The 24,763-nt window shown below is 40.9% G+C and overlaps 1 protein-coding gene across 1 annotated transcript in view; it reads right to left on the bottom strand.

The window, feature by feature from the left end:
- tmem131 (transmembrane protein 131) overlaps window positions 1-24,763 on the bottom strand; it is a 181,116-nt gene that overhangs the window by 40,192 nt on the left and 116,161 nt on the right. The window contains exons 14-25 of the mRNA XM_059646779.1: window positions 19,854-19,962; window positions 16,525-16,678; window positions 16,246-16,416; window positions 14,715-14,825; window positions 14,493-14,624; window positions 13,304-13,408; window positions 9,780-9,866; window positions 9,384-9,536; window positions 6,437-6,512; window positions 6,212-6,329; window positions 3,328-3,466; window positions 3,086-3,195 (exon numbers count right to left, since the gene is read on the bottom strand). Coding sequence (XP_059502762.1) covers window positions 3,086-3,195; window positions 3,328-3,466; window positions 6,212-6,329; window positions 6,437-6,512; window positions 9,384-9,536; window positions 9,780-9,866; window positions 13,304-13,408; window positions 14,493-14,624; window positions 14,715-14,825; window positions 16,246-16,416; window positions 16,525-16,678; window positions 19,854-19,962 — 1,465 coding nt within the window. The remainder of the gene's footprint in view (window positions 1-3,085; window positions 3,196-3,327; window positions 3,467-6,211; window positions 6,330-6,436; window positions 6,513-9,383; window positions 9,537-9,779; window positions 9,867-13,303; window positions 13,409-14,492; window positions 14,625-14,714; window positions 14,826-16,245; window positions 16,417-16,524; window positions 16,679-19,853; window positions 19,963-24,763) is intronic.

Consider the following 24,763-nt stretch of genomic DNA (forward strand, 5'->3'; position numbering starts at 1 on the left):
TACTTTACCTGAATTATATACAATAGATCAGATACCCACGGGTAATTAGGATCACTGAGCTGATCACTATCACAATTTGAAACTGATGTCAAAAGATCTTCAAAAATCCAGTTTTGAAGTGGTTGCACATTCATTTGTAATAATGTAGCTGATTTATTATACACTATCAAGTCAGTTGCTGGTCAGAACTAACTAGTAACAATGAACTGACAGTGAAAGCTAGCCTTTCAAGAGGTTCCTCCCTCATACCGCATTACAAAATGATTGGTTTGCATTATCCGTAGCATACTAAGGCCAAACTCAAACTTATTTGGTACTGAAAATACTGCAGGTCAATAAAAGTTACACAGATTGTATAAATATGTTGATGTGAAAACTAAGTAAGTGTTTCCTTTTCTAAAGCTTTAAAAAAAGCTAACTATTCTTAAAAAGGTAGCAACACACCCACCAAGGTGGCATAATTTACAATTGTTTTTAAAAGCACAATCGAGATTCATGGATTGATTACAAAAAAAAGGCAGTCCTGTGACCGGTCACGCCCATAATGATGTTTTGTAAGTTCAACTCAGCTATCCCATTCTCTTCCTCTTCTCATTATTAGGTAATTTTCCCTCTTCAGGTGCTTATCCAAATTTCTTCAAACACCACAACCAGATCTATTTTTGTAGGCACAGGGCATTTCAGAGCCAAGTGACTCACTGCATCAAGGTTTTTCGTCATGTAGCCAAATACATCCTCAAATCATTCCGCCAATGGAAATGGTATGCCTCTAGCAGACTAGTTTGAGTTATCTGTTATAATTCCTCCTAATCTTCTCTCCAAGGAGAACAGTCCAACTTCTCAGTTAGTCACTTAACAAAGTCACTCATACCCCTCCACTGCAGAAGAGGCTAACCAGCTTGTTGCTGGGATGGAGCTGTTTAGCTATGAAGAGAAGCTGTAGAAACTTAGATTGTTTTCGTTACAGTTGAGAATGCTGAACGGTGGCCTGACTGAGACATATAAATTATGAGGGGCATGGACAGGATTAATAGGAAGCAGCTATCTCCCTTGTTGAAGGGTCAATAACAAGGGTGCATGAATTTAAAAAAAAAGTGAAAGTCAAGAAATTTAGAGGTGATGAGGAAAACTTGTCACCCAGAGCATTGAGTGTCTGAAATGCACTGTCTGGGATGGTATTGAGGTGGAAAACCTCAGCTTTTAAAAATTATTTGGATAAGCACTTGAGAGATGTCATAACATTCAAAGCTATGGATCAATTTCTAGAAAGGGGAACTAGTTTCACTCAGTGCAGATGTGATGGATGGAAGGGCCTCTACAGTACAGGCAGTTCTCCTGTAACATGACAGTTGCATTCTCATGTGACCTTGTGCTACATGAAAATCATGCTGCAGAAAGGTAACATAGAAAATCGCTACAAAAAATTGCTATTTGTACAGCAGAAAGCTTGCATTATCCAAACAATGCCCACTATTCAATTGTGTTACAGCCAGTTCGCATGAATGAAACAAGTTATAGCAGAACTACCAATACCAGTACACTTCATGACAATTTTATTATTTAGCTGTCTATACATATGTGCAGTTTCTTCATGGTGATACCCCCTCATTTCCTTCTGAATCTTTATTATTTAGACTGGTCATCACTTTTAACATCAACCCTGACGTCTGCCATGCTCAACCTTTTTCTGTTTCATTTCACTGTCCAGTTTTCTCATCACCGAGGGGCCTCTGGTGTGGTCTATCCTATCTTCTTCCACGTGGGAAAGTACCTTGACTCTACCTAACGCATCTCGTCTCTAAAGCTAGCCCAATATGCTGTTAGAGTTCAGTGATGGGAAACTGTAGATGCTGGAGAATCCGAGATAACAAAAAGTGTAGAGCTCGATGAACACAGCAGGCAAGATGCTGCTTGGCCTGCTGTGTTCATCGAGCTCTACACTTTGTGTTATCTCGGATTCTCCAGCATTTGCAGTTTCCCATCATCACTGAACTCAAACAGCATGGGCTAGCTTTAGAGACGAGCTGCGTTAGGTAGAGTCAAGGTATTTTCCCACGTGGAAGAAGATAGGATAGACCACACCAGACCCCTCTCCAAGCAGCATCTTGCCTGCTGTGTTCATCCAGCTCTACACTTTAAATGCTGTTACAGTTCTGCTGGTTGATCTTTGATTCCAAATTGTCAAAGGTAGATCTGTTTCCATTTCCTTGAAACTAACCCTCCAATTAAAATACTTTTTATTCTGGAATGCTCTTTTTCCATAAGCAACCTTTTCTTAGATACGAAGGGTTACCTGACACAAAACATTAAACTTATTTCTCTTCAGATGCTGCCAGACCTGCTGAGATTTGCCAGCAACTTCTGCGTTTGTTACTTAAATACTGTTGCTAGTGATTCAATAATTCAGAGTTGAAAAAACCAATAGCAATAAAATAGCTAGTGAAAAACTCATAGCTCTCACACTACAAGCTATTTAGTCCCAGATCTGATAGCAATCAGAATTAATCCACTTTTATTATAAGTTGGATTTGTGTGTCTTTTCACTATAGAACACTTCAGTCAGATAGAATGGAAAATCTTGCACAGTACATTTGTACTAGCCCCAGTACAACTGTGGCACTAGCCAAAAATCCTATTATCAAGGAAGCTTCCTCTCACCAGCTTAAACTCCAGCAAATTGAGCACAGCTGATATGTTAGCCAATATTCTCCCTGCTTGAGACACCCCTTGTCCCTACCCTTGGACCGTGAGGCATGGATTCAAGTCCCACCAACTCCAGAATGTGTAATAACATCTGAGCAGGTTGATTAGGGAAAGTAAAGTAAATTAAATTTAGAAAGTTACTTCAAGAGTAAGGGAAAGAGGGAGAGGGGGGGAGGAGGGAGGGAGAGGGGGGGAGGAGGGAGGGAGAGGGGGGGGGGGGGGAGGGAGGGAGGGAGGGAGGGAAAGATAACATTTGACTAGATTTCCATCTCTTGAAGGCTATGTAGTACAAGGTGCTGGGAGTCGAAGGAGGAGGTGAGATTGATTATATCAACTCCCATTGTTAAACAGTGGAAAATAAAGTTAAAAAGCAAATACGCACCTTTCCATTAACACATCTGCAACAAGTGACGGAGTGGGATACAATGCTAAAGGAAGTAATTGGACAAACACAGGTACATCTGCTGGATTTTCTAAAATTAGTTCTTTTTCCTGTGGAAAAAGAAAGTGTGAAAACAATAGTTAGGAAGGCAAATTACTGCATGGAAACTTTTTAAAGCCATTCAAAAATGATTCAATTTTAAAACTTACTTTTTAAATTTAAATTTACAAATTAATACTTACTGATGTGCTATTTGTGTTTGTGAGTGGAAAAATTAAATCTCGTGTTGTATTGATCAATGATGGCCACATAAGCTCTGATGTTACTACGGCTTGAACATTTTTCTGTAGGTCTGTATCTACTTCAAAGACAACATCAACCCTTAAAACAAAAAAAAAACAACCATTCACAAATGCATGCCTTCATAAAAAACTAGAACAATGCAGCTTCATTTAGAATATTGCAACATGTAGTTAAAGCACCGTACAACACAATGTGACCTTTGCTACATCCTTGACAGTGCAAGCTAAAATTTAAATGAAGTGAATCCACTCCAAGAATTTTACCCTCTGCAGTAGTTGATCTAATGTTTTCCAATAACATTGTGTTTGTACAGCTGTGGCAAATCAAATATCTGCAGCACAGATAGCATGAACTGTTATTGCTGACCTCAGCATCTGCAAAGTGTGGAACTGGAGGAACACAACAGGCCAGGCCACAGAGGAACAGGAAAGTTGACATTTTCTGAAGGGTCCCGACCCAAAACATCAACATTCCAGCTCTTCTGATGCTGCCTGGCCTTTGTTCCTCCAGCTCCACACTTTGTTATCTCTGCAGCAACACTGCCTTGTTTAGCAACTGAGCCAAATCTTATTGACAGGGCTGTGAGCCAGACACAAGAGACATGACAGAGGACAGATATCCATATGGTTCTAAAAATAAACCTCATTTGTTATGAAATGTAAAAGTCACCATAGTCCTAGAAGATAGAGTTGCTTTCTCATCAGCGAGATGACTAGCGGTGGTTTAACCGGAGGGTCACTTGACATCAAGCAAGGGGCAAGGTTGATAAGTTATTACCTTAAATGGTAAGCTCAGCCAGTACAGGAGCTGCACCTGCACTGTTGGTGTTACTCTTTGTTGCACAACAGCCATCTGGCCAACTGAGCTAACCCTCAATTGCTGTTAATTGCTATGTCTAAATTCCATTTAATTTCAACCAGGAATATACTAACCTTGAATAAGATATTATAGATCTGAATGCTTAAAGATTAATTCTGTAACTTTATATCAGCAGGTACTGCTGATACAGATTTAAATCACTGTAGTTCCATAGTGCTTTGAATCCAAACCACCTTCAGCTCACCACCTCTATCTAATGGTTTGGCATTATTCTTAGCACCTCACACTTGACCTTAAACGGCACGGTGGCTCAGTGATTAGCACTGCAGCCTCACAGCGCCAGGGACCCGGGTTCAATCCCAGCCTCGGGCAACTGTCTGTGTGGAGTTTGCACATTCTCCCCGTGTCTGCGTGGGTTTCCTCCGGGCACTCCGGTTTCCTCCCACAGTCCAAAGATGCGCAGGCTAGGTGGATTAGCAGTGCTAAATTGCCCGTAGCGTTCAGGGGTGTGTGGGTTATAGGGGGATAGGTCTGGGTGGGATTCTTCAAGGGGCGGTGTGGACTTGTTGGGCCAAAGGGCCTGTTTCCACACTGTAGGTAATCTTAAATCAGTCAGAGGCTTATCAGGGTGCTGGCTACAGATTTGAAGTTTTAAAAGCTTAAATCAGCAGCTTTGATATGGTGTTAAATTCTCTGCAATTTTATCCATAAATAAATTAGTTCCAAAGTCTAGGCACCATTCTTTAGGTAGGTATAGATGGGCATTTCTCACACTAGAGATAAGTTTCAAGTGATGTTCTCCGAGGATCAGTGTTGTTTGGGGCTGTGGCTTTTCCTGATTTACACAAACAATTTGGGGAGTGGGTGTTGAGGGCAAAATCTCTAAACATGCATATAATACTTGGCTAGTGAGAACAGAATTGTAGAATGACACAGAACAGCTTCAGAGGAACACTGGAAAGAATGGCCAAATAGGCAGATGAATTTCAAATGAAGAGAAATGTGAGGTAATATATTTCACTAGGGGGAATAAAAGAAAAGACAATACAGACTCAATAGTACAATTTTGAGGGGAGTACAACAGCAGACAGACTTTGGGTTCACACGCATGATTCTGCGTGGTGGCCAGAGAAGTTGAATAAGTTGTTAAGGCAGCTTATAGGATCCATGGGTTTATAGAGGCAGAGAGTAAAAAGCAAGGAAGTGATGCTACATCGCTACAAATCACTAGTCAGTTAACATTTGGAGTATTATGTTCAGTTTGAGACAGCTTATTTGAGGAACGATGTTAAAGCCTTGGAGCAAGTGCAAAAGGAGAACTACAAGAATGATAGGAGGATGGAGGGATTTTAGATACAAGGAAAAACAGATGTTGGCCTTATTTGCCTTGGAGTAGAGAAGGTTAAAAGGTAACCATACTGATATGTTCAAAATTTTGAGGTATTTTGACAGGATAAAGGATATCCTGTTTTCACTAGTTGGTATGTCAGTGAGTAGGGAGTCACAACTTCAAAACTGTCAGTGAGTGTGCTAGGAGAGAGAGGAGAAGCCTCTTCATTCACAGTTGTTGGAATTTGGAATGTACTGCCTGCAGAGTGGCAAACACAAATGCAATTGGAGGCTTGAAAGTCATGACTTGAGAAGGCTACAGTGATAGGGCTGGAGAATGGGAATGGCTGGGTAGCTCTTTCAGGAGCCAGCACAGACAAGATGGGGCGAATGGCTTCTTGTACTGTAAAATTCTAATGATTCCTATATTAGGTGCTTGGGGACCAAACACATTAAATAGTTGCACACAGTAAACTCATACCCCATCCAAGAAAGTGGCTAATAGAATCCAATTTCAGGATACTTGACAAAAGAAATTAATGGGCCAAATGTGATATCAAAAGCTTCCAGAGCAACTGATTAAAGGGCAGTGGGAACAGTGCTACCTGACCCATCAATAATAGGCATCTTTTTTAAAAACAATGCTTTCAGCACTAAAATGGTTAACAAACTCACTTGTGCCCTGAGTTTTCTTTAAGTTCTGTCCATTTTTTGTACAAATTCTTATACAGATCCCAGTCTGCATCCCATGCATCATCTTGCATTGCGAGATTATGCTGCAATCTTAACTCCGCTGGGAAAAGGTGGGAGACAAATAAAAACTCAATGCATAAAACCACTTGTATTTGCCGCAAGTACATTTTTTTGATGAAATTATGTTGTTTAATTACAGTTACTTACATTTCGATAAAAAAGGCAATCCCACATAACAATAATCCCCACACTGTAAGCTAGCGTCAAAATAAATATTTGCTATCTGCAAAAAAGGATAAAACAATTAACAAATCAGGTCAATATTTAAATTTTACCAAAGCAACCAATACTTGCCTTGGCACTGCAAAAGTTTAAAAACAGAGTTAGGTAAATGCTTCTTAGATGCAGAAATTTATAGCACAGAAAAAGTGGCCATTCAGCCCATGTCTGCACCGACCCAAAAAACGGTAAAAAGTCTGATTACACTAATCCAATTTTCCAGCTCTTGGTTTATAGCCTTGGTGGCTACATCAACTGAAGTGAATAGTTACTGCTCAAGTATTAGAATAGTTAAGCCAGAAAAAGACTATCAGGAGGTACATTTCAGACTCCCAACACCATTAGAAACATTGATTCATCCACCCTCCTATCCACCTTATCCAGGCCCCTCAAGTTTACTTCTACCAGGACCCATCTCAAGCTTTACGGTTACAAAGAAAACTCTAGCCTATTCAATATCTTTCCTCATAGCTCAGGTCCTCCAACCCAAGCAACAGCCTAGGAAATCTCCTCTGTACTCTTCCTAGTCAATTACATCCTTCTATAAACGTGGTGAACAGAGCTGCACGATGTACTCCAGGTGTGGCCTAACCATTATTTTGTGTAGTTCCAGCACAAGCTTCCTGTTCATTTATTCGATATCTTAGGTTATTTGCCTGTAATAATTTAAGTGCCTTCATAACCATCCTATCTACCTGTACTGCTTCCTACAGAGATCTGTGGATATATACATATCAAGGTCTCTCTGATCTTCAGTACTGTCCAGGGTCCTAACACAGTGTAGTCCCTTGCCTTAATGGTCCTCCAAACCTATAGCTCCCCTTTTCTGGGTTGAATTCCATTACCCACTGCTCTGCTCAGTTGTCCAGTCTTTTGTGCTCCTCCTGTGGTTTACAGTGATCTTCTGCAGTATTTACTATCAGTATCTACCAATGTTAGTATCTTCAGGAAACATCCTGATCATATCCACTACAATCAAGTCCATAACATTAAATGTGCACCACAAACAAGGTCCCAGTACCAAGTCCTGTAGTACTCCACTGGTAACAGATTTCCAGTCATAGAAAAACATCTTCTATCATTCTCCGCTTCCTACCTCTCAATCAATTTGGATCCAAAGTGCCACTTTGTCTGGCATTCCCATGGGCTCTTACATCCTTGATTAGTCTATGAGGGCCCCCATCAAAAGCCTTTATAAATTCCACATAAACCACAAACACAATACCCTTCTCAACACTCCTGGTTGCCTAAAAAAAATTCAATCAAATTTGTCATAAACATGACCTTCACATAAACCCATGCTGGCTGCCCCTGAATAATTGGTGTCTCTAAGTACAAATATATTGTCCCTCAATTTTTTCTTTTAAAAACACAACTTTCCCATCACCACAGGTCAATTAGTCTAATTTCCTTGTCTATTCCTTCCTCCTGTTTTAAATAATGGAACAGGAGTTAACACTAAACAGTCTCCAGTTCTCTGGCATCTTGCTTGTGATCAGACAGGATTTAAAAATTATCACTCATGTTTCCGATTATCACATCCCTTACTTCCCTTAATAACCTTGACATACATCTCATCTGTGCTTGCAGATTTATTCACTTTCAATGCTGCTAGACCTTTACACCAGTTCTCTCTATATTTATTTCTTCTAATTCAAAATCTATCACCCTAACTTCTACACTTGCATTGTCCTTTTCCATTGGTGAAGGCCAATGCAAAGTCTGCACTGAGGCTGTGCCCAAGATTTCTGGATCCATACACTAACTCTCTGGTTGAACCTGATGAACCTCATATGGAGGATAACTGAATTTATGGCTATCACCTCTAAAATGCAACCTTGCACCTTCCGCCTGCTCAGATTAATCTCCAAATAGCAACGGATCAAGCAGATAAGTGTGTGGATGGACAGAGACAGTGCCGATAGCTTTAAATTCTTGAAGCATTTGGTACAGTTTCTGGGAAGATGGGATTTGTACAGATTAAGCAGGTTATACCTGAACAGGAATAGGCCTGACATCCTTGTAGGAAAGGTTTCTGATGCTGTTTCTGAAGACCGGTCACTGGACCTAAAATAGTAACTGTTTCAGCCCCACAGATGGTGCAAGACATGGAGTTTTTCCAGCAGTTTGTTCTTGTTTCAGCCTCATTTGATGATCCTTCCAAGATATCATTCCTCCTGACTGCTATAAAATGATTCCTCGATCAAACACTGCACCATCTCTCCTCTTCTATTCCTCTATCTCAACTGAGAATCCTACAACCAGGAATGCTGAACTGCCAATCCTGCCCATCTTTCAACAGTCTTGGTCATAGCTATATCATACAGCACAGAATTAGGCCCTTTGGTCCAACGTATCCTTGCTCACCAGTTATCCCAACCAGATCTAGTCCCATTTGCTAGCATTTGGCCCATACTGTGTGCCTTAGTTTCTGGTTCTTTGCATTAAAATATATTTCATTTAGCTTGCTATCCTCCACTTCTTTCTTAACTTATCTAGGTTTCTTTCACCGTTCAGAAAGAAGTGTCCCAACTTCTAACTTCAACTCTGCTTTTCTTCTTTTTGGACTAATTGTCAGGATTCCAATCCCAATCTACTCCAAATAGCATTAGAAAAAATTTCCAAGAATGATGTCAGTCCCAGTCCTATTCCAACGTAACTCACTCAATCTGTACAATTCCCACCTGTCCCTTCAGGAATCTAAAGCCTTCTCTTACATTTCTCTCCTGTCAGGTATTCATCTGCTCTATCCTTCTCTTCCTATTTTCACTATTGTGTGGCATCAGAAGTCTACAGTTTGAATTTGCAAGCTAGTGTGCTGAGTAACTGTATCCACACAAATCCTACAGTCTACACAAGATGAAGTATGACAAACCTTGGATTTCTTTTTTGATTCTAAATCATCCTTGTTATTTTTCATTTTCTTGTAGTAGAATCGCACATCCTCTGTTAGAGGGCGTATATTTTGTAGTTTCACCTTCTGTGAGAAGGAACTCATTATATTTAAACTATGATGAACTACTTTCCCCTGTAAAACAAAATATTCATAAACTTACAATTTAAAAAAAAACTTGTTACCACACTTCACAATAACTCATCACAGATACACAAACAAACAATGAAGGTCAGGTCCAGGTACTGCTCACTCAAAGAATCATTCAAAAGACAAGAATTAACATTTGTTGCAAGGTCACTCAAACTATTCTTGTTTTGTTCAACATTTAGACAAGAACAGTAAAATATTAAAGTGAGCAGAAAATGAGTATCTTACTGGAAATGAGCCTGGAAGAACAACATGCTTTGGTGAACAAACCAAGGAGCCTACAGCAATAAGTGCCTTTACTTGAATAGTTAAAATCTGCAAAAATCAAAAATGAAACAACTGTTAGTCAAGAACAAAACAGAAGTGATTACTGAATACAGCTGTTTGTTACAATTAAAAACTTAAGCCAATAAATATTCTTGTCTTCACGGCAGTTCTTCATTAGATCGCTGCTGTAAAATACTACCTGGTGGTGGGAACTGATAGGAAATCGATCAGTCATCTCACTCATAAATTGGCAAAAATGTCATGGCATTGACACTGGATAAACAATCCAGATAATCTGGTAATGCTCTGGGACCCAGGTTCTATTCTCAAAAGGAGATGTTGAAAGTTGAATTCAAAATAAATTTGCAATTAAGTCTGTAACAATAACCATGAAATCACTGTCAATTGTTGCAAAAACCCATCTTGTTCACCAATGTCCCAGAGGAAAGGAATTCTGTTATCATCTGGGTGTAACTCCAGGCACACAACAGCGAGGCTGGCTCTTGACTGCTCTCTGAAACAGCACAGCAAGCCTGTCACCTGGCAGTATCAAAATGCTAAAACAGCTTTTCAACAAACTAAAAGGAAAATAGTATCATGGTTCAGATCAATCAACAAGGAAGCCTCCTATGTATCACTTCCCAAATTGTTGAATAAGTATGTCACAAGTTGATCACTTGGAGGAAGCACTAATGGAAGTAAAGGGCACAGACTACACTGATCTGGTGACCTTAAAATGTCCGTCAAGGATAGCTCAGCAGCACTATAAGCTGAGCTAGTTGAGTCGTAAAGAACACGGCTGTTAAATTGCGTCTGTGGGAAGGGGTGCGACAACGGGGGGGGGGGGGGGGGGGGGGAGCAATTGCTCTCATTCTTACCAATCCTCCAGTCACAGATGTATCTATCCATGACAGTACCAGTAAGAATCTCAGTTCTTTTGGAGACAATATTCCACTTTTCAAACAATAATACGCACCAGCATGTTATGTGGCACTATAGCAAGCCAAGACCAGAAATCCATTGAATGTAGCTGTTTGTCAGCAGCAGCTGAATTATACTCCAACTCAAATCTGCAACCACATGGCCTGGCAGATCTTCCATTCTATGATTACCATAAGCCAAGGGATCAACCCTAGTTCAATAAACAGTGCAGGACTACATGCCAGGAAAGTCATTAGGCAGAATCTAAAAATGAAGTGTGAACTTTGTGAAGTTGCAGAGGACTACCTGGGTGCCAAACAACATACGCAGCAAGTAATAGACAGCACTAAGTTATTCCACAATCAAGAGATCAGTCCAGTCCAGTTACAGTCAGTCATGCAAGGTAATGGACAATTAAAACAAATCACTGGAGGCAGCTGCTCCACAAGTGTCCTCACCAACAATGGGGTGACCAGCACTTTAGTGCAAAACAAGACTGAAGTATTTGTATAATCTTCAGCCATAAGTGCTGAGTGAGTGATCTTGGCCACCCGAGGTCCCCAGCGTCCCAGAAGTCAGTTTTCAGCCAAATTTGATTCACCGGTGATAGCAGGAAACAGCTGGAAGCACTGGGCACTGCAAAGGCAATGGACCCTGACAACATTCTGGCCATAGTACTGAAAACACATCGTCCAGAACTTGCTGCTCCCTTGGCCAAGATGCTCTTGTACTGCTGACTAAATGTCAGTGTTGTGTTAAAATTGCCTAGTTATGTCCAGTACAGAGAAAGTAGGACAAATTAACGCAGTCACTTACTGCTTCAACCATAAAAGTGATGGAAAGGGTCATCAAGCAGAACTTGTTCAGCAATAAGTTGCTCACTGGTACTTAGTTGAGGTTCCACCATGCTATTCTGCTCCTGACATTATTACAGCTTTGGTTCAAATATAAACATACATAGAAGACCATACAAAATCAGGAGTAGGCCATTCAGCCCCTCAAATCTGCTCTAGCATTCAATAAGATGGGTTATCTCATTTTAATGTCAAATCCACATTATTTTTCAAACCCCTGATCAACAGAAATGCTTGTATCAGTGCCTTAAACAATTGCAAAGGCTCTGCTCCCGTCACTTTTTCAGGAAATGAGTTCAAAGACATATGCGTACATTTTCACTAGTTTTAAATGGGCAGCCTCTGGAATTTTAGATCATTACCTCTAGTACTAGATTTTGCCAAAAGAAAAAGCATCTTCCCCACATCAGCAATATGTGGACCCCTTTGTATCTTATAAGATACAATCAAGTCACCTCTTAGTATTTTGAACGCCAGCAGCTAAAAGTATAGCTTGTCCAACTTTTCTCATTAGATAACTTACCCATTCCAGGAATTAGTCCAAACAGTCTCATATCCTTCAATGCATTTGAGTTTTAAATATCATGGCTAATAATGGGCAGTACTCCAGATGAAAGACTCCAGTGCGTCAACAGAATCTAAACTTCTTACTCTTGTATTCAAATTTCAAATATTTTACTAGCTTTAATTACTTGCTGTACTGCATTTTAACCTTTTGCAATCTTGGCATGTGGACACCCAGATCCCTGCAAGTGCTCTTCATTTACATATTAACCTTAATTACTCTTTCTGCCAAAAAAATACACGTTCACACAGTCCCACGCTATACTTGATTTGTCGGATCTTCGTCTATTCACTTAACCTGCCTTTTTTTGTGACTGCGTCATCTTCACAATTTATTCTCCTGCCTAACCCTTATGCTGTCCGTAAATTTGAAACATTTTGGCACTGACAAAGGGCAATACCAAGTACTCCCTGTATCACATGCCAGCTGTGATATATGCTTCCCAGATACTTGCAGTTTTCATCAAGCTGACGGGTTTTTGTGCAAACATTTCATCTCCACTTCTAGGTGACACTTAGCACTGAGTAGCCTCCACTGAAGCGCTATACATCCACACACCACTACAATATGAAACTGGAAAGAAGACTGCCTACCATGACAGACAAGGCTGTATAACTTCAGAGCAGGACAGAACAACTGTGCATCATCACAGGCTACAAAGCACTGACAATGTCACCTAGAAGCGAGATGAAATGCTTGCATGAAAAGCAGCCAGCTTGGCGAACCAGCCAACAACTGAAACCGCAACCCAAGCTACAGATCTTTGTTAAAACATTCCCCAGATGCTTGAATTATGTGTGTATAACTTTAAACATGTACTTTCACCATACCTAATTGAAGTTTCTACACATTATACCTGTGGTTTGGTGTAAGACAGTCACTCAAGTAGCATCCCAACAGGTGACAAAATGGTGCAGATCAACTGTTCACCTAGTAAACGAAGATATTTGGACTGGCTGTTAGCAGCTGAGAAATTGATTTTAACAGATTAAGTGGGTGATTCTGATAGAAGGAAGAATTAACTTCATGGAGGTTGTGGTCACAAAATTTGCACTTTAAAAGTAAACTGGCATAAAGGGTATTTTTGTGACTCATGTTAACAGTGAATCTAATAATAAAGACTTCGTTTTTAAAGCAAACACTACCTCATAATCTGTTGTGATCTGCACTGCTCCATCATACGGTCCTTCAAGTTCTTTTGCAGTCAACTTCATCCTAAACACTGCATAATAACCAGATGCTAATATCACCTGTGAAGAATGCACAAATACATTATCCATCAGTAAATATTTATAGACTTTATACCACCTCAAAGCCAGTGATCAAAAAATTGTCACTTCTTTCAATTCTAACCTTGAATGAACTAGATAAACTAGATTAAAGATGGGTTCATGAAGACAACGCTAACGGTTTAAGGGGATAATACCTCAGCTGATAAAAGCTTGGCTCCACCACACATCTCTAGTTTGAGTCTTGTGCCACGTGCACTTCAAACATTTCTTTCTTACTTTCGACATTAACTGTAATGTAACTAGCTTGGAGTAATTAGTTTCTAACCAAAGGCAGAGTAATGAAATTACATCAAATTTAAGTGACATATCAAATTGCAAATAGCTTTACTTACCTCAGCAACATTGTCTAAAAATATGCTTGCTTGTATAAAAAGCAATTTAACTAACCTTAATCACAAACAACAATAATATGACCAAACTATGACAAAAACATTTAAGCCAGATAATTCACAAAACAAAATAAGAACATCACAAACTTTAAAGTTTCTAATGGTTATATGATTTAGGTGTAAATCTTCAGAACAGTATTGCAAATCCTATATGCTAATCCATTCAAAAACAAATTAATCCTAACACCAGACAGAGCATTGGGACATTAAGAATAACATTTTCTTTGAACAAAAACCATTAGCTCTAAAGGAGATGAGAGATTATGGTGTTTGGAAGTCATGTGATACAAACTTTAGCATTACATAAATTTTAAACTTAGATGTAGTCCCAGTTGCCAAAAGTAGACTTTGCTGGAATTGAAGTACATGCTTTAGGGTTTAACAGGAGTACCTGCAACAATAGGTCATGGAATAGCATGTGGATTTTATAATATATGTAAAAATCTTAGTTTTGGAATGGACTTTAACCTAACAGTTATAAACTAAAAGCATTCATTTGCAAGCATTAAAACAGTCAAGGGTTTGGGTAGAACTTACCATTTGTTAGAATTCAATTACTACAAAAATCTGATTGGAAGCATGCCATGCAGAGTTTTGAAATGAATTTAATACTTAAATGGAATATGTTTGCATTATCAGAAATATAGACTCACAGAAGATTGTTCTGTTGGCGACAATTTTTCCAAATCAGAAACGCTGGAAATTACACTCCTGTTGCCTTTCTCGACAATCAGCAATTCAATATTAAGGCCGTCTCCCACTACATACCAGCCCTTTACTGCCAGCTGAGAAGATCAAGACAAAGTTAGTAGTAGTATGAAACATGGCGCACACATTCTTAAACAATCAATTTTGATCTAAAAATGGCACCTTACCTCAATTGGGTTGCTATTCATAATGACAAAAATAATACTGCCATCTTCTGCAGCACTCAACATGCCAAAGTCTATGATGCGTTCTTCTAAACTTGGTGGAAGTACATAGTACTGCAAAATTAATGTAAAAATAGCTATTTGTAAAGAATGTTATCACAAATGAAACAAAAAAAAACCAAATTATGCTCTACTTCAAAACTTAATGTTTCCAGAAGGTACTTTAGCTTTCTTCATTCCTTAGTTGGGTAAAGCCCCGTTTATACAATGATAGACTCAACTCCTACGCAATTTCTGCAAAATCTCTGACAAGAAACTGACAAGAAACTGACCTTGACCAGCCATATAAAGTGGCTACAACAGTACGGAAGCTAGGAGTTCTGGTCAGGAGGGCTTTAGTTGCCACAATAATCTCTTTTGTTTTTCCACCCCTCAGTGTGCAGACCTCAGGAGGTCTGTGTGCAGCATCAACTTCTGAAAGGAGAAGTCAAAATGGTAGCATGTGCAGAACCTCAGAGTGGCTGCAAGGCTGAGATGGAATGTCACTCCTGACTTTCTAATGCCTGCTTACAATCTACAAGGCACTGATCAGGAGTGAGATGGAATACTCTGGATGGGTACAGCTCAACTAATACTTGGAGCAACCGGAGAAAAACAAACAGTCCGCCAGCTTGGCACCACATCCACCTACCTTCAATATTCACTCCCTTCACTGTTGACATAAAACACACAGCTCCTCTATCTGCAGGAAGCACTGTGGCAACTCATCAAGACCGCTTCAACAGAACTTGAAGGACAACGGCAGATGGCGCATAGGAGTACCGGCACCTGCAAGCTCTCCTTCAGGGCTCACACTATCCTGAAATGGAACTATACAGTCACGTCTTTGCTGCCACTGGGTCAAAATCCTGGAACTCTTGCCCCTAATAGCACATGCCAAGGACTGCAGCAGTTCAACATCACATTCTCCAGGGCATTTAGGGGATGGGCAATAAACAAAAATGATATTCACCCCCATAAAACAAATCCTAAAAAAAGTGTTATCATTGGTATGTCCCTACTGCAGCATAGTAAAACATAACTCAAGATATCTGTCCACATATTCATCCATAATTGTGGACTGTAAGACAGCAGCTTCCAAGAGGCATTGTCAATGAACATATAACTGACATGACTCCATACAACATGAAAGATACCAAATTTTCCTGACAACACTGCACGCAGTAAGTCTTTCTCATTTAAAAGTATGTTCACAGCAATCAAGCATACCAAAAGTTTGAAAAAGAAACAGGAGACATAAAATACAAAGAAAGAGATATCAGGTGATTACAAGAGCAGAAAACACTCCACATTAATTCAGGACCCCTTCCTCAATATAGCAATGTGTTCTTTGGAACCTCGGGTTAAGTTATAGATAGAACATTGTTCTTAAATTATAGTCTGTGCCTAACAGAACTCATCCTAGAACTTAAAGTTTTCTAATGAGATTCAGTTTACATAGAAAGTACGAGAAACTTTTTAAAAGTGTACTTACATCTAAAAACCCTGTATAGGCTCGCACAGGGAGGTGGAATTTTGATGCATTTGTAACAAGCAAAATGTTGCTGTCTATATGAATGGAAGAAGTGGTAGCCACAAAATGGAGCGAAAATATGTAGAGCGCTTTGTGGGGAGGAACAGAAACTGGCATACTGAAGTTTTTAATCTAAGAAAGAAAAATTACAGTTAAATAAATATTCTTGAATTTAACAGTCCATTGTTCAGAAAGTAGAATAACCACTTTACAACAAGCAGTACAGGGATTATAACTTACCTTAAACATGGTCTTTGCATCTTCTGGCAAAGAAACATTGTGTATAATGATTGGAAAACTGAATGTATTTGTTAGATATATTGGCCTCTCCACTGGGTCTGTAGGGCTGTCCCTGATATGAAAAAGTGTTGCTGCATGATCATAACCCAAGTACCTGCAAAAAAATCACAAAAGATGCATTATTTTATTTCTCCCCACAATATTTATAATTTATTGCAATACTGCCCTCAAATGTTGCATAATAGCAGTCACAGTCAGAATTAACCACGTCTTTGAATATTATCCTGTACCTTAGTCACAGATTAGGCCAAAAGGAAATGATCAGCATTCAAGGGAGACAGCAGGAACTGCAGATGCTGGAGAATCTGACACAAGGTGTAGAGCTGGATGAACACAGCAGGCCCAAGCAGCATGGCGGAGGGGGGAGGGGGGGGAAAGGCAGCAGAGACGGATCAAAATAAGTAGGGAGGGGGGTGGCAGATAGAAGATGAGATGGACGAGAAGTTAGGTGGAGAGGAGAAAGATCAGTCAAAGAGATGGGGATGGAGGAGATAGATCAGTGGGAGGGAGGGAGGGAGGGAGGGAGGGAGGGAGGACGGACAAAGGGGCGAGATGAGGTTGATAGGTAGGTGATGGGGTGGGGCTTGAGGTGGGAGGAGGGGATAGATGGAAGGACAGGTTAGGGAGGCAGGGATGACCTGGGCTGGATTTGGGATGCGTTAGGGGGATAGATTGAAGCTTGTGAAGTCCACATTGATGCCCTAACCTGTCCTTCCACCTCTCCCCTCCTCCCACAAGCCCCACCCCCATCTCCTACCAACCAACTTCATCTCACCCCCTTGACCTGTCCGTCCTCCCCTGGACTGACCTATCACCTCCCCACCTACCCTCACCTCTTCCTGGCTCCATCCCCACCTCTGACTTGTCTGTCTCCTCTCCACCTATCTTCTCCTCTATTCCCCCCGGCTATTTATTTCAGAACCTCCTCCCCCTCCCCCATCTGAGGGAGGGTCCAGGCCCGAAACATCAGCTTTCCTGTTCCTATGATGCTGCTTGGCCTGCTGTGTTCATCCAGCTCTACATCTTGTTATCTGTGATCAGCAGTCCATATTATTTTATCTGTTTCAGTCTTATGCTGAGTAATTTTTTTTTGGGGGGGGGGGTGGAAACCAAGGAATCAGGGTGCATCAACAAGAGGAGGACAAAGGATTAGGATCTGAGTATGCATCAAAATAATAGTTACTAACAATACAAGTGATCATGAGGACATCAGACACCAATCAACTAGACAGGCTTTAAACAGAATGCTCTTAGGTAAGGAAAATTGTTGTTTAAAGACTTTAATGGATTAGTATGGTACAAACACCCAAAAAGCGTTTCATATTTGATTGCAGCAGCTGAAATTTGCAAACAATTAGTTTCAATTCTCAAAAGATAAACAAGCTTATTTTCTTTTTAGCTGTGGGCTGGCTAGAGAATAAACACTCACACTGGCACTAAGACGATGTCCAGGGACGACTCCCGATTTATCAGGGAGAAAAAGTGTTCATTTTGGCAAATACAATACCTCCTAAAAAAAGTGCAGTACTAATACACTGAAGTGTCAACATGGACTTCATGCCCAAATCTTGGAGGTGACCAATATATGACAAAGATAAATGTGCTGCTGAGTTATTTATTGTACCAGTCTTCAGAAAACAACAGATTTGACAAAAAAAAACACAAAACTTGCAATTCTGATTGCAATCCTGGATTCACAGATTGAGACTTTGCAAGGAAAAAGTCAAAACTTCCTCATTCACCCCAATTCTCAGGTAAGAGAATCACACTATACTCAAGACAAGGTAAGGGCTTTTTCTAATTGGGGTTATTGGATATTACAAAAAAAAACCAACACACAGAAGCAGAAGCCCTTACCAAGTGCTGAGGCTAACTTCTGGATTTGTACCACGAGTGGCAACGTAAATTGCAACACCCTAATGAAAGACTTTCCTGGTCTTTCCATGATCACAGTCTGTACCAGCATAGACAAGCAACATTTACAGCAAGGGATTGAGTTAATAAATCTTGCTATAAAATCTACAAGGATTTACTTTTTTGATAAAGGCGCATTGTAAACATGCAGAAGTCAGAACTGATTCTATTACTACACGAAAAGTAGAATAAATAACTGGTTTAAGAATATATATCAACACCTCAAACGTTTCAAAGTTCATACAGAATGAGTTGTCCATTTCCAACACGAAGTTTTACAAATTAGATTCTCAGCCACAGAACTGGTTTTAAAAAACTGGTAAATAGGGTAAGGAAAAAAAAGGAATTTTTATTTTTAATCAATTATCACACACTTCATCTAAAAGGATGGGTCAGTTGTTTTGTATGAATAAAAAAAACACTAATTAATTCTAAATTAAGTTCAAGCAGTAGTAGTTATGTAATGTTTTAATATACAGTTAAATGCCCATAGCACTTCACAGGAAGTTTAGAAGACAGAAATTGACAGAGATAAAGGAGGAGATGTTCGAATGGGTGACTTGAAAGCTTGGTTTCAGTTGAGTATTAGGATACATCTGAAGAGCAGGAAGAGATTGAGGGGATTTTGGGAGGAAATCCTTGAGCTTCTGGTCTAAATACAGGGTTACCAATTACAGGACGAAAAAGTGTGTGTGGAATATATAGAATACCAAAGGAAGGGAGGAGCTGAACTTTCGTGAAAAATTGTAGAACCACAAATGGTAAGGATTTGGAATCACGCAAGACCACGGAGGAACCCAAGCAAAGTGACGCTGAACCTACAGCCTTGCAGTTGGGTGAACAAGATTTAACAAGTGTGTTAGGGTACAGGTAAATAAATTTTGTAGGAGCGCAAGTTTACGTAGGGTGGAAACAAAAAGCTGGTCAGCACACTATTTCAATCGTAGAATTTGGAGGTGAAGGCACAGATGAAGATTTCAGCAGCTGGGCAAGGACAAACAGCAATATTAGATAGAGGTAACAAATAAGTAGGCAGGTTTGTTTACAGGAGAGAGGCAGTCATCAATTTTGATTGCTGGAGAAACTTAGGCAGTCTGGCAGCATACATGGAGAGAGAAACAACGTTTCAAGTCCGACACCCAGACTCCTGAGGAGTTATCATTTCGGACTTGAAATGCTGATTGCTTCACCCCTCAAGGGAGGTGCTGGCAGAGCCAGAGTTTTTCCAGCACTTTTAGTTTCAGCTACCAGAATCCAGTGTTTTGCTTTTGATCAATTTGATTTGTTACTTTAAAATAAGGTTAACATTCACTTACAAAAGAAGATTCTTCTGAATTAAAATTCACCATACTTACCCTTCTAACACTTCTGCTTGGTATGGAATTTCAAGTTTTGAATAATTTTTCTCCTTTGCCTTCACCACTATTTTCCCAGAAAACTGCAATGCGCTTTTTGCTTTCGAAGCTGAAATTGAAAAGGATACTAATGGCTACTATGGTCATCAAATCAGAGATATAACATGTAGGATTTTTTATTTGAAGTACACTTTTTAAATAGTAGCAGGTGCAGTCCTTTGTAGATTGCACATCTACTTTGCAACAACTTATACACAGGCTTGATAAGAACATGACATTCAATAGGGGAGAATGAATTTCACCACACTACACGTCTTAAAACATTTCTTTTAAATGTATGCAACTTTTCATTTATCTGTTCAAGTTACATATTTCTTACTTGTATTATCTTTTGGATAAAGACATAAGTTGCAATTACTCTCCTTGGAGCACAAGAAGCTGGAAAAAATATATATGGAAGTGTGATCTATGAAGTTATGAACATTTCTACCTATCAACTCTATTTCCATTAGTTTGAGGGGTCAGTAAGTAGAAAGTATGGATGAGAATTTTTGAAAAAAAAGCACTATCTGGAAAGCACCAACGAATAAAGATCAGAACAGTTTCAATATGAGCTTTCAAAAGAAAATGGAGTACAAGCGCGAAAAAGGAACAACTCAAATGGGTAAAAAGGAACAAGGGAGGAGGACTAAATGTGGTGGTTTATCAAAGAAAATGGACGAAAAAATGAGGGCTGAGGTTCTTGTGTGTGTCGGTTTATGACCTCTTCGCACATGAAGTTTATTGTATAAAATTTTATCTGCTCCCTTGTTAATCTGGAAACTGCAAAGTTTCCTTCTTGCCACAAGAGATAAAAGTCCTTAATTTCTTTAGTTTAGGATACCCCAATCTTATGCTTCAATGCAGTTTACAGCCCAAAAAAAAGAGACAAGATTACATCCACCAAACCCCAAAATAATGTAATCAAGTTTCACATTGAAAACTTTGTATTAAATGAATATGGATTTTAGAGCAATATATTGCTATAAATAATTGATATGAAAGAATATGCACATTAATTGTCAACAAATGAGGCTTGTACAGCCCAAAGAGCATTTGGAAAGGTAAACACATCGCAAAACTGCTTTAAATCCAAGATGGCAGCAGATCCAACCCAAGATGGCAACAGAGTACCGGGGTGCGTGCAGACTCATCCACTCCAATATGCTTCCCCCCCTAAAAAAGAGCAGCATTTTTCTTTTCTTTGGAGCTGTTTGAAGGTTATTCGGGAAAACTGGTGTGACAACCACAATGGGCCAAACCTGGAACGATGGCTCCTCCTCGCATTTAGTGGACGATGCAGATCCTCACTGCCATTACAGGAAGCGGCAACAGGGACACCGTCCTGGTGTTTGGAGCTAGCAGCGACGCTCCCAAGTGACTGGAAACAGCAGCAGACTTTTCTGCATGGCTGTGCTAGCAAGGGCACTGGCCTGATCAGCCAGTGGAACCACGGACTCCTGGTTACAGTAGGCCCGCAGCAAACTTCTAGAGTGGGTGAGGTGGCAGCTGCAGCGTGGTTTGCCTAGGACTCCTTGTATCAGGGGTGACAGTACAGCTGGGAACTCCTGACTGTGGGACAAGTGTAGGTTCAGTACAGGACCCGGCATCAGTGTCGACATGGTGTATCCAGCAGCAAAGAGACAGCACCTAAAGAAGAGTGACAACTCCAATGTGGTAAGTAGAGCAGTGGAGGTGTGGAGTCCCAGGTGTCTTTGGTGAGCCAGCTCAGAGATTAGGATTCTTTTCCAGGTATATCTTTATCCTTTTTATTCTTAATCTATTCACAGTTTTTTTTTAAAAAATCCTTTTTAAATCGAGCTATTCAAAATGGCACCAGATAGTGGCAACTGTTGAAGCTTTTCACTATTTTACTGTATTATTCACTGTAAAATGCAATAAATGATTCATTGATTAAAAGTAAAGGCATAGAGACAAGTCTAGTTCAATACCATTCAAATGGCAAGCAAAAATCATAATCAATTAGAGCATGTCTGACGTCACAAAATGCAACTGTTTTGTGGGAGTATTACAATTCTTTTTGTATACAAGATAAATCTGGTTATGGCAAAACAGGTGCAAACATCACTACAAAGTAACTCAGAAATAATGGGAACTGCAGATGCTGGAGAATCCAAGATAACAAAGTGTGAAGCTGGATGAACATAGCAGGCCAAGCAGCATCTCAGGAGCACAAAAGCTGACGTTTCAGGCCTAGACCCTTCAGAGGGATGGGGAGAGGGTTCTGAAAGAAATAGGGAGAGAGGGGGAGGTGGGACGAAGATGGATAGAGAAGATAGGTGGAGAGGAGAGTATAGGTGGGGAGGTAGGGTTCTCCCCCTTGGTCCAGGAACTCCCCACCTACGTCCGTGACACCACCCACACCCTCCCCCTCCCCCTCCTCCAGAACTTCCAATTCCCTGGTCCCCAAAACCTCATTTTCACCATGGACGTCTAGTCCCTATACACGTGAATTCCTCATGCAGATGGCCTCAAGGCCCTCCACTTCTTCCTGTCCCGCAGGCCCTACTAGTCCCCCTCCACTGACACCCTCATTCGCCTAGCCAAACTCGTCTTCACCTTCAATAACTTCTCTTTCGATTCCTCCCACTTCCGACAAAGGGGATGGCCATGGGTACCCGCATGGGCCCAAGCTATGCCTGCCTCTTTGCAGATTACGTGGGACAGTCCCTCTTCAGTACCTACACTGGCCCCAAACCCCACCTCTTCCTCCGTTACATTGATGACTGTATCGGCGCTGCCTCTTGCTCCCAAGAGGAGCTCGAACAGTTCATCCACTTCAACACCTTCCACCCCAACCTCAAGTTCACCTGGGCCATCTCCAACACATCTCTCACCTTCCTGGACCTCTGTCTCCACGTCAGGCAACCAGCTTGTAACTGATGTCCATTTCAAGCCCACCGACTCCCACAGCTACCTAGAATACACCTCCTCCCACCCACCCTCCTGCAAAAATTCCATCGCCTATTCCTAATTCCTTCGCTTCCACCGCATCTGCTCCCAGGATGAGGCGTTCCACTCCCGCACATCCCAGATGTCCACATTCTTCAAGGACCTCAACTCCTCCCCCCGCCGTGGTTGAGAACACCCTCGACCTTGTCTCCCGCAACACATTCCTCACACCCCGCCCCCGCAATAACCACCCTAAGAGAATCCCCCCAGTCATCACACACCACTCCACCAACCTCTGGATACAACGCATCAGCCTCTGACACTTCCGCCATCTACAATCCGACCCCACCATCCAAGACATTTTTCCATCCCCAACCTTGTCTGCCTTCCGGAGAGACGACTCTGTGACTCCCTTGTCCGATCCACACTCCCCTCCAACCCCACCACACCCGGCACCTTCCCCTGCAACCACAGGAAGTGCTACACTTGCCCCCACAACTCCGCCCTCACCACCATCCCAGGCCCCAAGATGACTTTCCATATTAAGCAGATGTTCACCTGCACATCTGCCAGTGTGGTATACTGTATCCACTGTTCCTGTTGTGGCTTCCTCTACATTGGGGAAACCAAGCGGAGGTTTGGGGACCGCTTTGCAGAACACCTCCACTCTGTTCGCAATAAACAACTGCACCTCCCAGTCACACAGCATTTTAACTCCCCCCTCCCATTTCTTGGACGACATGTCCATCCTGGGCCTCCTGCAGGAACAGCAAATCATTCTGCTTGGGAACCCTGCAGCCCAGTGGTATCAACGTGGACTTCACAAGCTTCAAAATCTCCCCTTCCCCCACTGCATCCCAAAACCAGCCCAGCTCATCCCCAACTCCCTAACCTGTTCTTCCTCTCACCTAGCCTGTCCTCCCACCTTAAGCCACACACGCGTTTCCTACCTACTAACCTCATCCCACCTCCTTGACGAGTCAGTCCTTCCTGGACTGACCTATCCCCTCCCTACCTATACTCTCCTCTCCACCTATCTTCTCCTCTATCCATCTTTCGGCCTGCCTCCCCCTCTCTCCCTATTTATTTCAGAACCCTCTTCCCATGCCCCTCTCCGATGAGGGGTCTAGGCCTGAAACGTCAGCTTTTGTGCTCCTAAGATGCTGCTTGGCCTGCTGTGTTCATCCAGCTCCACACTTTGTAGTAACAAAGTAACTCTTCCTTTTTTGAAGAGAAGGCATTTCAGTAATTTAGAGATGCCACACATACACCATTTCTCAATGGGATGCGTGTCAAGACCTACTACACACTACATGAAGTGGAGAACAGTTCATAGTTTGGGAGATGCTATTTCCAACATTTGGCTTCAAACCTGATTTGAGCAAAAACAATGAACAGCTTGAATGAAAATAATGAAGATCATTGAGCAAGATAATTGCAAATTTAAGAGAAAAATTATTCCAGCAGAGAATTAAGTGACAAGACCAAAGTCCCACATGTAAAATCCGATTCATTCTCGGTACAAAATGGATAACCTCATACATGCTTGTATTGGATACTATGTTAATTTTTCCTATTCAATGAGTCAATTAATAATGAACAGGCCACTCAGCCATTTGGTAAGATTATGTTTCATCTAACTGTGGTCTCAACGCCACACTCTTGCTTACTCCTAATACCTTTTGGCTCTCAAGATAGCGAAGAATCCAAAAACTTTTCTTACAAATATTCAACAAGCCTGCCTCCACTTTGTTGCAGGGACCAGAGAGTTCTACCAATGCATGATCCTCAAACTCCCCATTTTCATTTGAAATGGAAGACCCCTTTTTCAACTGGGACCCTTGGTTCTAGTCTTAAGGAATATTCTTTCTGGATTTACCATTGAAAGTTCTATACCTCCATTTTATGTCAGGGAATTCACAAAGGTTGGCCAAGCTGGTAGATATAAAAATCACAAA

The sequence above is a fragment of the Stegostoma tigrinum genome, chromosome 6, assembly GCF_030684315.1.
Source record: "Stegostoma tigrinum isolate sSteTig4 chromosome 6, sSteTig4.hap1, whole genome shotgun sequence".
Taxonomy (NCBI): domain Eukaryota; kingdom Metazoa; phylum Chordata; class Chondrichthyes; order Orectolobiformes; family Stegostomatidae; genus Stegostoma; species Stegostoma tigrinum.